Below are 14,406 nucleotides of genomic sequence, written 5' to 3'. Positions count from 1 at the left end.
ACAAAGTGTCGTGTGAACGTAAACGATAAGAAAATGGACAAGCGGAAAAAATTCGTGAATTAGCGGAAATGAAAAAATGTCAAATTAACGTATATGGGACGCAATGACGTAGATAAATAAAAAATGGCCGAAAATGCACAGATAAAATAAAAGATGCACATAAATAAAATTTCAAAAGAAATTGAGTGCCGAACACTATACCGAACGCATTACGTAACAATGCGAAAGTGATGTCGACGACGCGTGCCAGCGGAATAGCGATACGAGGATTAAACCGTTGAAAACTGTTGAAAAAAAATCGCGAATTATTGTGAACGAAATAATTGGAATTCGAAAAATGTTCAAGAGTCAAAAATATGTTCCGAAATTACTAGAAGATGTGCACGTGAATATACCACAGAAAACTAGGACTCCAAAATTAAATCCGGATTGGATAATGTTTATCATCAAGTCTCGCACCTTAAGTCGGTTTGGCTAATATAATTATACATGGACTAAAATACTGGACTAGCGCAAGATCAGGAAAAGAGAAAGAATATAAACAGAAGTAACGTGAGAAAAACCTTAACCAAAACCAGTAAACACCACATTTTTACTAGTACACCATTGTGACAGGGATCATCGAGTTTCTGACGGTGTCGCCATTTGGTTTCAAGAAAAAAAAAAAAAGGTTAGTCTTCGTGGTTTGATTATTATACGGTCCTCTGGTTTCAGGCAACTCTTCTTCTCATCTTCTGCATCCCATCTTAACTATCATACCAGTAAAACTGATCGTAAAGTTCACAAAATAAATTGCTTATCCACAAAGCTCACCCTGTTACTTGGACGCCTTCAAAATATTGTGTTGCATCTTGCCTGATACAGCAAGATTTGAGAGCATCACTGTTATTCCAACAACTGTTGAGGTCATCTCACAATCGCGTTAAGGCGCGAGCAGGATTCCAATATGTAGCACTAAGGAAATCTAAAAACAGTCCACCAACTCGAGATTTAAACAGCTTGCTTGGGCTTGAGTTGAACTCATCAAGAAGGGACATGGCTACGGAATACTCACCTTTCAGCGCATCTTGGATTCCGATGATATTGCGGTAAGTAACCTTTGCGCGTTATGCTGTTTTGTGTGTGTGTGTGTGTGTGTGTGTGTGTGTTTTTTTTTTGTGCATGGCGTTGAGCTGTTGAACTCTTTCCCCAGGAATTTCTCTGCACGGATCATGTGGAGATGACATAAATGTGTTTGGTGTATGTAAGGAACGAATTCCTACATGAGCTGATGAGAAGAAAAGTAGTGAAGGCGATACTGATGGAGCCCTTATTTAAAAAACTTGATATTAACCAACATGATATGGTGCAGCGCCAGTAAAAGAGGGGCACCATACCTGCGCTTCTTTAACATGGCCATTGAACTCGATTTTTGAGCTAGCTGACCCGGTTTTTGACCTATCTGACCCGTTTTTTTTTTTTTTTTAGGTAGAAACTACCGTACTATACGGGCGAAAAAACACTCGAGAAGAAAACTCGATGACGATCGCAGACTTGGTGAGGTGGAAAGAAGGTGACAGATACAGCGACTACCTGGAACCGCGTCAATGGTCGCTTAAGGAAATACAGAAAATACTAGGACTCGAGAAATTTGAGATGGATAAAGTGTACGAATTTGAAACGAAAGTCGAAGAAGATGAAGTAGTAATGGCTTACACACAATTAAATTGCCGGAGTGCAATTCCGTTGAGCAAATAAATTGCGCAATTATTGGAGTGGTGACAAATTGCACCGGGACAACTACCAATATCGTTTTGGTTAATCTTTACGAGAGCGCATCGTTTACAAAATGAATTTAACAGAAGGTTTGGGGCTCAAGAAATATTTGCGTTGATACGATCGAAAGCCATACTGATGAAAGGGTACATAAAATTTGAAGTTGAATTCAAGGATTCAAACAGAACTTTTAAAGGGTTCCCAAAAGTATACACCGGATGGGATAGATTTCTGTACCGCTTGCGAGGGAAGTGGAATCCGACAGAGTTTAAAGTGCCGAACAAATTTCGAGGTAAGCTAAAACATAAGTATTGAAAATTGTACTACGAGTAAACGGTTGACTAACATGAGTTATCTTTGTGTCTAACAGAAAACGCGAGTACATTACCAGATATTGAATTGGACAAGGAAGTGGAGAACAACCTTCGTTTCTTCTTTCATGAATGTTCTGAAGAAAGATTGGTAGATCTGAGCTACTTTGATGATATTGTTTATTTCCGACACTATGGGGGTATCGAACAACGGCCCGATAGGTCCATGGATACACATAGTGAAATGGCGAAGAAGAATAAGAGTCTCAGAAATGCAATATTTGGCAGCGATAGCAATAGTGAAAAAGAAGATGGAATGGAATTAATAGAGCGAGAATTAGTGCTGAGCTTGCCAACCACAAAAAGCGAATTGTACAAAAGAAGATGGGGATAAAATATGAAAGATATCGACCGTTAAGGAGGTGCTTGAAGTGAATGTAGAGCCGATACCAGTAGATCCTGCTCTTGTATCGGCAAGCATACCCAGAGCTATTATGTTTGTACCTGAAGATCTATCAAAGGTAATGTTACCTCATAGTAATGCCTTGTTGATTACTTTAAGGATATCAGGGTATGATGTGCAAAAGATATTGGTAGGTTGTGGAAGCTTTGTTAATATTTTGTTTTGGAAGGCATTTACCGGTATCGGATTTGATGAATCTCATTTGAATGAACCGCAATTTAATTTGTTTGAGTTCAATGGGACCTCGACAAGACCCGCGGGGGAAATAAAGTTACCAGTAAGGGCAGGTCCACAGACAATTATGACTAAGTTTATAGTCATAAAGCATCACTCAGATCATAATGTTATTTTGGGAAGGAGATGGATACATGCTATGAGAGCAGTTCCAAGTACTTTTTATCAAGTTATCAGATTTCCAACAGCTTATGGTCCACATGAGATAAGAGGGGATCAGTCAGAATCTGAGAAGTGTAATTTTGTTACTATAAAAGGTATGATGAAGGAGAAGAAAGTAGATACTGGGGGCGTCTTGGAAGACCCCAAATAGCAATTAATAGAAGATATATCTCTGAAACCCGATACTAAAGAACATCAGCTAGATTTCAGATTTACATAAAAAAATGAAAACAGAGATGGAGACAGTTCCAAGCAAAACAATGGAAGAAGTGCAGAGGATCAATATCAGCCAAAATAATGAAGGTTGTTTCACTTTTATCGGTACATAAATGAGTGCATATGTCCGAGAAGATTTGGTGGATTTCTTGCAAAGGAATAAAGATATATTCGCTTGGTCGATGGCCGATCTGCCAGGTATTGATCCTCTTATATGTTCTCATAAATTGAATATGCGAGAAAGAGCAGTTCCAATACATCAAAGGCATAGGAGAGTCAGGCCGCTATATGCAAATGTGGTACAAAATGAGATACAAAAGATACTGGAATGTGGAATAATCAAAGAAATTGATAATTCATAATGGGTCGCAAATATTGTTGTGGTCCCAAAGAAGAATGGCAAAGTCAGAATTTGTGTGGATTTCACAAATGTTAATAAAGAGTGTTCGAAGGATTACTATCTGATGCCAAGAATTGATGAGTTGGTGGATAGAACATCTAGTTTTGAATTGTTGAGTTTATGTGATGGTCATTCAGGGTATTTTCAGGTTATTATATCAGTATTAGATCAACTGAAGACAACATTTGTTATTGAAGGAGGTCTTTATTGTTTCATCAGAATGTCATTCGGTTTGAAAAATGCATGAGCAACGTATCAGCGTTTGGTGGAGAAAATGTTCAAACATTTGATTAAGCATATTGTGGAAGTATATATTGATGATATGGTTATCAAGTCAAAAAAGGTGAGTTATCATGTTAAAGACTTAGATACGGTGTTTCGAATATTTTGACAGTTCAACATGAAGCTTAATCCAGAAAAATGTACTTTTGGGGTAAGTTCAGGGAAATTCCTCAGATATATTGTCACAAAGCGAGGTATCGATCTTAATCCAGACCAGATTCGGGCAATACAGCAGATGCCTTCACCAAGTACTAGGAAGCAAATTCAAAAGCTTACAGGCAGAATTACAGCCTTGAATAGGTTTATATCTCGGACTTCCGATAGATGTAAACCTTTGTTCAAATTGTTGAAGAAGAATACAAAGTTCATATGGGATGAAGAGTGTGAAATGGCTTTCTCTGAATTAAAAAAGTATCTTCAAGAAGTACCAACTTTAATTAAGCCAGAAGAAGGTGACACTTTATTCTTATATCTTGTTATATCGGATTTTGTCATTAGTTCGGTACTCGTCAAGATGGGAAAAGGAGCTGAGCAACCAGTTTATTTTCAGTCTAAAACAATGCTCGAGGCTAAAACTCGATATTCAATGTTGGAAAAAAATATGCATTAGCTCTTCTTTATTCTACTCAAAGATTGAAGCCTTATTTCCAATCACACTCAGTAGTGGTGATGACAAATCTTCCTCTGAAGCAGACTTTAGCTAAGACAGCTAAATCAAGCAAAATGGTGAAATGGTCAGTTTTAATTGATGAGTATGGAATTGAATATAGAAACAGAGTGTCAAAAAAAAGCCAAGTTTTGGCAAACTTTTTAGCAAATTTTCCTGCTGAAGATGAAGATTGGAAGGCTGAAGAAGATAATATTACATTCTTACAGGAGCCTGATAATGCGATGGATGAGGATGATCCATTGATGGGCTCAAATGGGTAGAGGTTGTTTGTAGATGGATCATCAAGGCAAAAAGGGTGTGGTATCGGCATTGTGCTGATAACCCCAGAAAACCAAAGATTGGAGTCAGCAGTTACTTTGGGTTTTCACGCTTCCAACAATAAAGCTGAATATGAGGCTCTAATAATAGGTTTGGAGATGGCTAAATCGCTAAATATCAAAGACTTATCGGTTTTCAGTGATTCTCAGTTAGTGATAAGTCAGATCAATGGAGGTTATGCAGCAAAATGCGATAACATGATCGATTATTTGAACTTTGTTAGATTGAAACTCAAGGATTTCAAGAAGATTAAGTTTCAACACCTTGATAGGGGTGAAAACCGACATGTTGATGTTTTGGCATACGTAGCAGCTATGCTTGAAAATAAGGAAGGACGTCTGTTACATATAGGTGTGCAGCAAACCCCAAGTATCGATATAAAACATTCGGAGGTGATGGAAATAGATACACTGGGGGAGTCATGGTTAAGCAGCGATGTGTTGTTTTTGTTTGAGGGGAAAGTGCCAGAAGATAAAAATGAGACTAGAAGGGTAAAAGCAGGAGCAGAAAGATATCTACTGATTGACGACCAATTGTATCGGAAGAATCCAGGAGGTCCACATTTAAAATGTATATCGGCAGCAGAGGCTATACAAATTATTGCAGAAATGCATGAAGGGGAATGTGGGAATCATTCGGCAGGAAGATCGTTGGCAAATAAAATAGTAAGACAGGGATATTTCTTGCCACAAATGCGACGAGACTGTCTTCAATATGCAAAAAAATGTATCCAGTGTCAGAAACATGGACATGCCATTCATGTTCTAGCATAAGAGTTATATTGTGTATCGAACCTATGACCTTTTTCTTTATGGGGAATGTACATTGTTGGTCTACTAATACCTGGAAAGGGCACTACCAAAAAAAATGAGTTTACCCGACAGACGACATAAAGAATACCCGACGGATTCTATCTATAGGAAGTTCCCAACACATTTTGTTCGTCGGCTATAATCTGACCAACTGTTGGGTAATCTCCCTGGGCACCCGACGGTTCTACTAGAGTTCTTAACGGTCTGCATGTCTCTTCCCACTACTAAACAGTTGCCGCACTATTGAAAAAATCAAAATAAAAAAATTGAGATGTCACGTTCTCGAAACCTAAAAACCAAAAGTCCAAAACACATCCCCACTCCCCACTCCCAAAAACAGACCGTCTCCTTGCTTACCCCCACCTCGTCTCTCTCTCTCTAAGATTTCAATGACGAACAACAATCTACCATGAAGAATCCGCAAGGTTTGTTTTCTTTAATTCTTTTCTAGATCCATCCTTCAATTTCTTTTTATCTAATCGTTTTTTTGTGATTGATCAAGAAAAGCAGCAGCTCATAAGTAAACCAGGTAAACTTTTTTTTTGTTAATGGTGATATGGGTATTGAAATAGTGAAAATGTTAGAGTTGGTATTTAATAAAAAAAAGTGATCTTTTTTGAAATTTTGTAAAATATCTTTGTAAGATTGACTATGTTGGTAGAGAGTCTATTATACTTTGCGGAGAGACTAACTGAGCATTATAAGGGACCCAATGGTGAGGGTCCGGATATTTATCTGAAAAGAGAAGATTTGAACCATACTGGAGCTCATAAGATTAACAATGTTGTTGCTCAAGCATTGTTGGCTAAGAGGTTGGGGAAGAAATGAATCATTGCAGAGACTGGAGTAGGTCAACATGGAGTTGCAACTGCTACTGTTTGTGCTAGGTTCGGATTGGAGTGCATTATCTATTTGGGGGCTCAGGATATGGAGAGGCAGTCGCTTAATGTTTTTAGAATGCGACTTCTCAACACTGAGGTTTGTTGTTATTGTTTTTGATATCTATTGGTGATTATTTGTTTGTGTTGTCAGTTAGTTGTTTTGTTGCCAAATGTGAATATTCTGGATATTTTCATGAGCAGGTTAGAGCAGTCCATTTGGGAACAGCCACACTGAAGGATGTAACATCAAAGGCTATAAGGGATTGGGTAACTAATGTAGAGTACTAGAGTCAACTCATTATATTCTGGGGTCAGTTGCAGGTCCACATCCATATCCCATGATGGTGAGAGAGTTCCATGCAATGATCGACAAAGAAACTAGGAAATAGGCTACTGAGAAATGGGGTGGAAAACCTAATGTGCTAGTTGCCTGTGTTGGTGGAGGTTCTAATGTTATGGGTCTATTCCATGAGTTTGTTGATGACAGTGATGTGAGGTTGATCAGGGTGGAGGCTGCTGGTCATGGCGTAGATAGTGGTAGGCATGCTCCTAGAATTAGTGCTTCACCTTCTGAAGAAACTATGCAGTATTTTAATGTCATGATTTTGGGGCCAACTCAGTCTCCTTATGAAGGTATAACTATTTCGTTGCGTATTCGTTAATTTTTTCTTTGTTTTGTGGTGTAAGCTTAGAACTAGCTTGTTAGTTATTCTAATAAGAAGTAATATTTGGGGTTGGAAAAGAGTAATTGAATTGAAGTATAAATGTATTAGTGCATCATGGATTATGAATGAATATTCACTTGTACAATAAATGATGAATATTTGGGAAATTACATTGTTATATGAATTGCATTTATGTATGTCAAGTAAGAGGTTCTATGGGTTTGATACTTTATTAATGTTATAATTGATGTAGTGTTATTTTTTTCTTGACTTAGTCCAATCATTAGACTTCTTAGATGAAAATAATGTTCGATAGCAAGATGTCTTTTTTGAGATATTATGATCGATTTAGATAGAACTGAACTGTGAGGATAGAGGATGGTCCACTTTATCACCCCTATAGTAATGGTAAGGGGATTTACAGTGTATTAGTTTATACAGGCTATAATATTATGCGCAGATTCTAAATTGCTAACTCTCATTTCTTTATTCCCCATATGTATGGAGACGTCATACATTGTGCAATTTTTTTAAGATGGGGGTTATACCAGGATCCCTGAGTGCATCTTATACAGATTTTCCGTCTGATTATTTGACACTAAAAAGAATTTGACGTCACTCTGACATGCTAACTTTGAACACCCAAAAATATTCTAAGGAGGCGTGTGCTAAGATGGACTAGAAGGTGCATATTAACTTATTAAGTATTAACGTGTTGTCTTTTTTTGTGATTTGCATAGTTCTCGGCATACTCGTTCACATTTGTGAGTTAATGCACTAGGCCACTAGCTGCTTTAATGTGTTTGTACTGTCAATAGCTAGCCACTTTATATAGGGTCCCTCCTGATTAAATCGTTGAAGTTTCTTGACTCACATGTATAAAACTTCCAGTGATTGTAGTTGTGCATGCCTAAGCTATCTAATGTATAGTTATAAAACATTATACTGAAGCCCCGATTGCTTTAGTCATGATCACATGATAGTTATAGATTATTTGCAAAATCTTAATGTTTAGACTTGAAATAGCCACTTAAATTTATTTTTACATGTCGAAGTCCATCTGTGGTCATTGGTAGCCAATATCGTAATTGTTTAGGATTAGACTATGTACTTGGGCATAGTATAATTTTCTATGGGAATGTCTAAGTTACTTCCTTGTAGTATGTATTCGTCAATCTGGCTTGCATTTTACTGTAGTTTTTTTTCTGCTTAAAGAACTCTTTTATCTAGCTGATGATTTTTGCACACCCTATAAAATTCCTATATATGAGTTTCAGGTGTCCTTTCAACTCACACCAGAGAGTTCCAAAAATGGAGTGGCACGATGAGACCATTATAGTGAATTGAAACAAGACAAAGGGGGTGTTTATTTGTGATTGGTTTCAAAGGGAAGAATTCAAGGTAATATAGGTTACTAGTTAAAGAATCCTTTGTCTTTTGTGTGGTATAACTCTGATGAATTTATGCATCTTTGAGATTCTTATCATTTTATGACAAGTCTTTATTGCCGTCAAATGTAGTAAGAGTACAAAGCTTTGTAAGCAAATCCCAAGCAAAGTCAGGCACAGACACATACGTTATGTTTCATTCTGCTTGCACTAGTACAAACATATAGTCCTGGAAGGCTGGAATGCATACTTTACATATATTATGCGGGAATTTCTCTTAGTACAAGTAGGTCAACTTGCTTCAAACTTTATTTTGTTCCCCTGCTTTTTAGGGTTATGTTGGGTACATTGGCTTGTTAGTACACGTTGATGCAAGAGAAATTTTTTTGGGTAGTCCTAGGTTTGTAGAAATGGTGCTTTTGTTTCTAAAGTATTTTAAGGCCTTCTAGAATAGCTTGGTAAATTAATATTTTCACATTTTCAAGTTCTTTCTTAGCTTGATAGATTATTTTGTTGTCGTTGTGTGTGCTGTGTAGAGTATCAATTCGATGAAGGAAGGAAAAGCTAGAAGACCAAAAAAAAAAAAAAAAAAAAACTGCATGCTTTTCAATCTAATGATCATCATTGCTATTTGTGCAAGGTATTATCCAGGTTCTATATACTGGAATCATATTTATGCATATCATGCCATCATTAACCTTCATCAAATGTTGCATTTTCTTTGTAAACTTGCTTATATATGTTGAAATTTTAAGTGTTCAATGGTTTCTCTTGAATGTAATAATTTTAGAGTCTGATGATACCCATCATAGTGTCATGTTATTGAATGGTGGTGTTGTTTGAACCTTCTAATGTTTCTCTGCGGTAGGATTCTTTTTTTTGTATATGTGTAAAGCTTTGAAGAGAACAAAGTACTGCTAATTTTAACTGAATCTCATTATTTCGCCGAATTATCTTCCCAAATGAACTGAAATTTTGGGAAGATAATCATTATAGTGAGTGTTTCATAACCACAAAAAATTAGGTTTGAATTCATTTTGTAGGTGAAGTTTTACGTTCGTACTTATTTTAAGTTAACTTAAGTAGTTACTTTTTAGAGAATTACTGATATATATATATATATATATATAAAACTCTAGATGGGATTGTTTATTTATTTATATCCTACTTTTTTATATTTAGTAATAGAGTTCAGAAAAAACTGTTTTTTTATTTAGTAATAGAGTTTAAAAAAAATTGGAGTCTTTGTGAGAGTATAGTTATAATATATATCTAAGGATAAAGATAAATATTTGTTTCCTATTTTATCTCCTATTTTTTCTTAATTAGCCTTGACACGTGGACACTCTAGAAACGCTTCCTCAATTGAAGAGGGTAGAACTATAATATATATACTAGCTTTTGAACCCGTCCTACGAACGGGTACCGTTATATTAAATTATTCTAAAAAATATTTGAACTATGTAGATAGATCCACTTATGAGATATGAATATTACATTGGTCACTTATCCAAATTTCTTACAACATGAAAATCACACTCCAGAAAATAATGATAATAATAACGCACTTTTATAAAAACCCTTCGAGTTCTTTTTGTTGTTTAATAATAAAAGTTTGATAAAAATTTTGTGAGAATGCCCAGTGAGGCGAAATTCATATTGAATATACTTGAATAGCAAGTCATTCCCAATCATATACTTGTTGAGACATTTCCACTACACATAAAACAACAATGTTTTGAGGTTAGTTCAATGCATTAGCATTTAATTTTTGATTTTCTGTTAAATATTTTTTGAAATCAATTCATTGCATTTGTATCAAGTTTTTGATTTTCTGTTAATTCATCTTTGAGGTTAGTTCAATGCAATTACATCCAGTTTCTGATTTCCCATTTTTCAATTTTTGTTAATTATTTTTTGAGGTTAGTTCTATGAATTTGCACTTTGTTTTGGATTGCGTGTTAATAACTCTATGAGGTTAGATCAATGCATTTGCATCTAGTAATTTCTTATTTCAATTTATCTAGCATTTGAGTTTAATTAGTTCAATGCATTTGCATCCAGTTTTCGATTTTCCATTAATTATTTTTTAGGTTAGTTTAATGCATTTGCATCTAGTTTTCGATTTCTAGTTAATTATTCTTTGATGTTAGTTTGATGTATTCGCATCCAGTTTTCGATTACACCTAAATGATTCTTTGAGATTAGTTTCATGCATTGGCATCTTGTTTCTGATTTGTCGTTAATTATTCCTTGAGGTTAGTTCCATTCATTTGCATCTAGGTTCTGATTTTCTGTTAATTATTCTTTAAAGTTACTTCCTTGCAGTTGCATCCAGTTTTCAATTTTCCGTTAATTATTCTTTGAGGTTAGTTTGATGCAATTGCATCCACTTTCCGATTTTTTGTTAATTTTTCTTTGGGGTTAGTTTGATGCAGTTTCATGTTATTTCTGATTACCCGTTAATTATTCTTTGAGGTTAGTTTGATGCATTTGTAAATTTGTCTGAGCAGGTAAATTCGTCTACCTACGCATTTATTTTGGCTCTATATTGTTATTTTTTGATTTTGTGATTTTGTGACTCTTTGATTTTGTGATTTTCTTCGCTATCTGGATCAATTACTTGATTTTATTTATTTATTTTTGTTCTTTTTTTGACTTGTGTCAGGTGATCAGTTGGCAATAGCAAAGGAAACAGGTCGCCATCTGGGAATGGGAACGAATATGTACCCTTCATCCGCTCTACTAGGTCGAGAACAAGGATGAATTAATTGCAGCCTTGCCTATTGATGATCTAATAGAGAAAGTCGATGGTTTTTTGGTGTCTTCCCCGGTATGGTTCACTATCATCATTATAAGGTGTCAAATTGTCTTATGGGGCATAAAGTTTGCGTCTCATTGCGCTTTTTATTGTTTTAGAGCACAAATATGAGATTGTGAAACGCTTGCAAGCGAGGAAACATATATGTGGAATGGTGGTGATGGAGTGAATGATGCTCCCGCCCTTAAGAAGGCCGACATTGGAATAGCAATCACCGATTCAACCGATGTTTCGTAGTGCTGCCGACATTGTCCCGACAGAACCGGCCTAAGTGTCATCATCAGTCTTTGTATTGACCGAAGAGAGCAATCTTTCGGAGGATGAAAAACTATACGGTGATTTTTATTCTCGTTCATGGTCTAGTATGGATTAGCTATACTTTACATTTATCCTTTCGCCTGCAATTTGATTGCCGTTTTTTGTTTTTTTGGATAGTAAATGAAATGAAAACTAGATCATGTTTTGTGTTTTCTTTTCTTGATAACGTTTTTGGTGGTTGCAGATATATGCAGTTTCCATCACAATTCATATTGTGGTAAGCTTCCTAGTAGTCTTAGGGTTATTCACTTGCATCATTTGAGTACTGTAATCTGGAAAAAGAGTAGGCATACTAGATAGGAGTCTTTTTAGATTTCTATCATCAAGTTGTACAGTTCTTGCCTTCTCACCATGATTTTCATTTGACAGTTTGGTTTCATGTTGCTCGCTCTTCTGTGGAAGTTTGATTTTCCACCTTTCATGGTGCTCATCATTGCAATCCTGTGTCATGTGTTGAAGATTGAGCATTGCCAGATGGATTGGAGAAATGGCATATTAGGCAAGGCTCAATAGGAAAGGTGATTTCTAGTCGATTTACTTTCATTCATAAGAAATTATGTTTCCCTCCATGATCAGTAGGTAGATTTCTATTAGAGGCATATCAAATACCTCTCCCAGGAGACATTACTAGTAATCTTGTGATAGTCAAGTGATCTAGTGGCCCATGTCAGAGATCCAAGCTGGTTAGACATTCAATGGTGGCGATACTATATGCTTTAGAGATGACCGGTCCTAATTTTGAATTTCAGCAGGTTGCTAAACAATTGGTGCTTAGTCATTGCTAGGGTACTAGAGATTACTAGGACTGGTTGCTAGACAGATGGTGTGGTGCTGATTTTTGGTTTCTGAAGGAAGTAATATGTATACTTAGTGAACGACATGTCTTATTCTTGTTTTTTTTTATGAACACATTGTTTCTTTATGAATACATTAGCGTTTGTAGCATTTGAGTAGGAACTTGCAAGAATGTAATTGGTGCAGGAAAGAATGTAATGTTGGGATACCTAAAACAATTATTATAAGAAATATTTTTTTTTAAAATAAAGAACTAATACCCAACGGATAAAAACTGTCTAATAGCAAACTACCCGACGGCTAGTAGCTGGCATATCCGACGACTGGTGATAGCTGGTCTAACCGACTGTTCATAACAGCAGAACTATCTGACGGCAGTTTTGGTCTGTCGGGTAATACCTTTCGCGACAGCCATAGTCAGTCAGGTAAAGTCGTTCTTTTTGTAGTGGGGGAATAAAAGGTTTGTGCTAGCAGTAACTGACTACTTCACTAAATGGGTAGAAGCTATAGCTTTGCAACACGTCAAAGAACAAGATATCATCGGTTTCCTATTTGAACGAGTGGTGTGTAGATATGGATTACCATATGCTATTATATCGGATAATGTCCCTCAATTTATTGGAGGAAAAGTAAAAGAGTTCCTATAGTCATATAAGATCAAGCATTTTACATCAGCACCTTATTACGCTCAGGGCAATGGGCAAGCTGAAGCAAAAAATAAGACCATCATGGATAATATCAAAAAGAAGTTGGAGGACAAGAAAAGTTTGTGGGTCGAGGAGCTAAACAGTGTGTTATGGGCATACAGAACAACTCCGAGAGTAGACACAGGGGAATAGCCATTTACTCTAACTTATGGTATGGAAGTGGTTACTCCAACAGAGATGGTGGTATCGACATCAAGGACAATGCTGGTAGAAAAAGGTTTGAATAACCAAGGAATGGATGCATAAGTCCTAAATTTGGAAGAAAAAAAAGAACAAACAAGAATGAGGCTTGATTCTTACCATAGACAGCTCAGGAAGGCATTTAACAAGAGAGTTAAACAAAGAAGTTTCCAAGAAGGTGACTTAGTATTGAAAGAAGTCACGCAAGTAACAAAAGAAAAGGGAGCTGGAAAGTTGTCAGCAAAATTGGGAAAGGCCTTACATTGTCCATAAGGTGGGAATAAATAGAGCATATTATCTGAAGAAAGCTAATGGTGAATTGCTAGCAAAACCTCAGAATATCAATAATCTGAAGGTATTCTATCAATAATGTATGTTTCAAATTTTACAAGGAAATAAGGTATGTACAAAGATGGTTCAATTCAATAAAAAAGTTCAAATTCAAAATAAATGTGGTTATCTTATGAATGTTGTTATCTTATGATAAAAAGTCCTGCTATCGACAGAAATATTGATATCAGGCATATCGTTAAAATCCCTGATATTAGAAATCGAGGTAGATATTAGGCATAGAAAGCCCTGAAATTGACAGAAATGTTGATATCAGGCATAAGAAGTCCTGCTATCGATAGAAATGTTGATATCAGGCATATTGTCAAAAGTCCTGATATCAGAAACCGAGGCAGATATCATGCATAAAAAGTCTTGGGGATTAACAGAAATGTTGATATCAGGCATAAGAAGTCCTGATATCTGGCATATCGTCAAAAGTCCTGATATCAGAAACCGAGGCAGATATCAGGCATAAAAAATCTTGGTGTTGACAGAAATGTTGATATCAGGCGTAAGAAGTCCTGCTATCAACAGACGTGTTGGTATCAGACATATCGTCAAAAGTCTTGATATCAAAAACCGAGGCAGATATCAAGCATAAGAAGTCCTGTTATCAACAGAAATGTTGGTATCAGGCATATTATCAAAAGTCCTGATATCAAAAAACAGTGGTAGATATAAAGCATAAAAAGTCC

The 14,406-nt window shown here is 36.1% G+C and overlaps 1 protein-coding gene and 1 long non-coding RNA gene across 2 annotated transcripts; both read left to right on the top strand.

Moving 5' to 3' along the window:
* The first annotated feature begins 2,560 nt into the window (after nucleotides 1-2,560).
* LOC147496678 (uncharacterized) lies at nucleotides 2,561-3,076 on the top strand. The gene has a single exon (XM_086562633.1). The coding sequence runs from the start codon at nucleotides 2,561-2,563 to the stop codon at nucleotides 3,074-3,076; it is 516 nt and encodes a 171-aa protein (XP_086418759.1).
* An 8,604-nt stretch (nucleotides 3,077-11,680) lies between these two features.
* On the top strand, nucleotides 11,681-12,394 carry LOC147496677 (uncharacterized). The gene is made up of 3 exons (XR_015196637.1): nucleotides 11,681-11,713; nucleotides 11,881-11,913; nucleotides 12,066-12,394. It is a non-coding gene; the product is annotated as an uncharacterized LOC147496677 (long non-coding RNA).
* Nucleotides 12,395-14,406: the final 2,012 nt, after the last annotated feature.

This window comes from Coptis chinensis, chromosome 5, assembly GCF_015680905.1.
Source record: "Coptis chinensis isolate HL-2020 chromosome 5, ASM1568090v1, whole genome shotgun sequence".
NCBI classification, from domain to species: domain Eukaryota; kingdom Viridiplantae; phylum Streptophyta; class Magnoliopsida; order Ranunculales; family Ranunculaceae; genus Coptis; species Coptis chinensis.
This window is presented reverse-complemented; position numbering and strand designations above follow the sequence as displayed.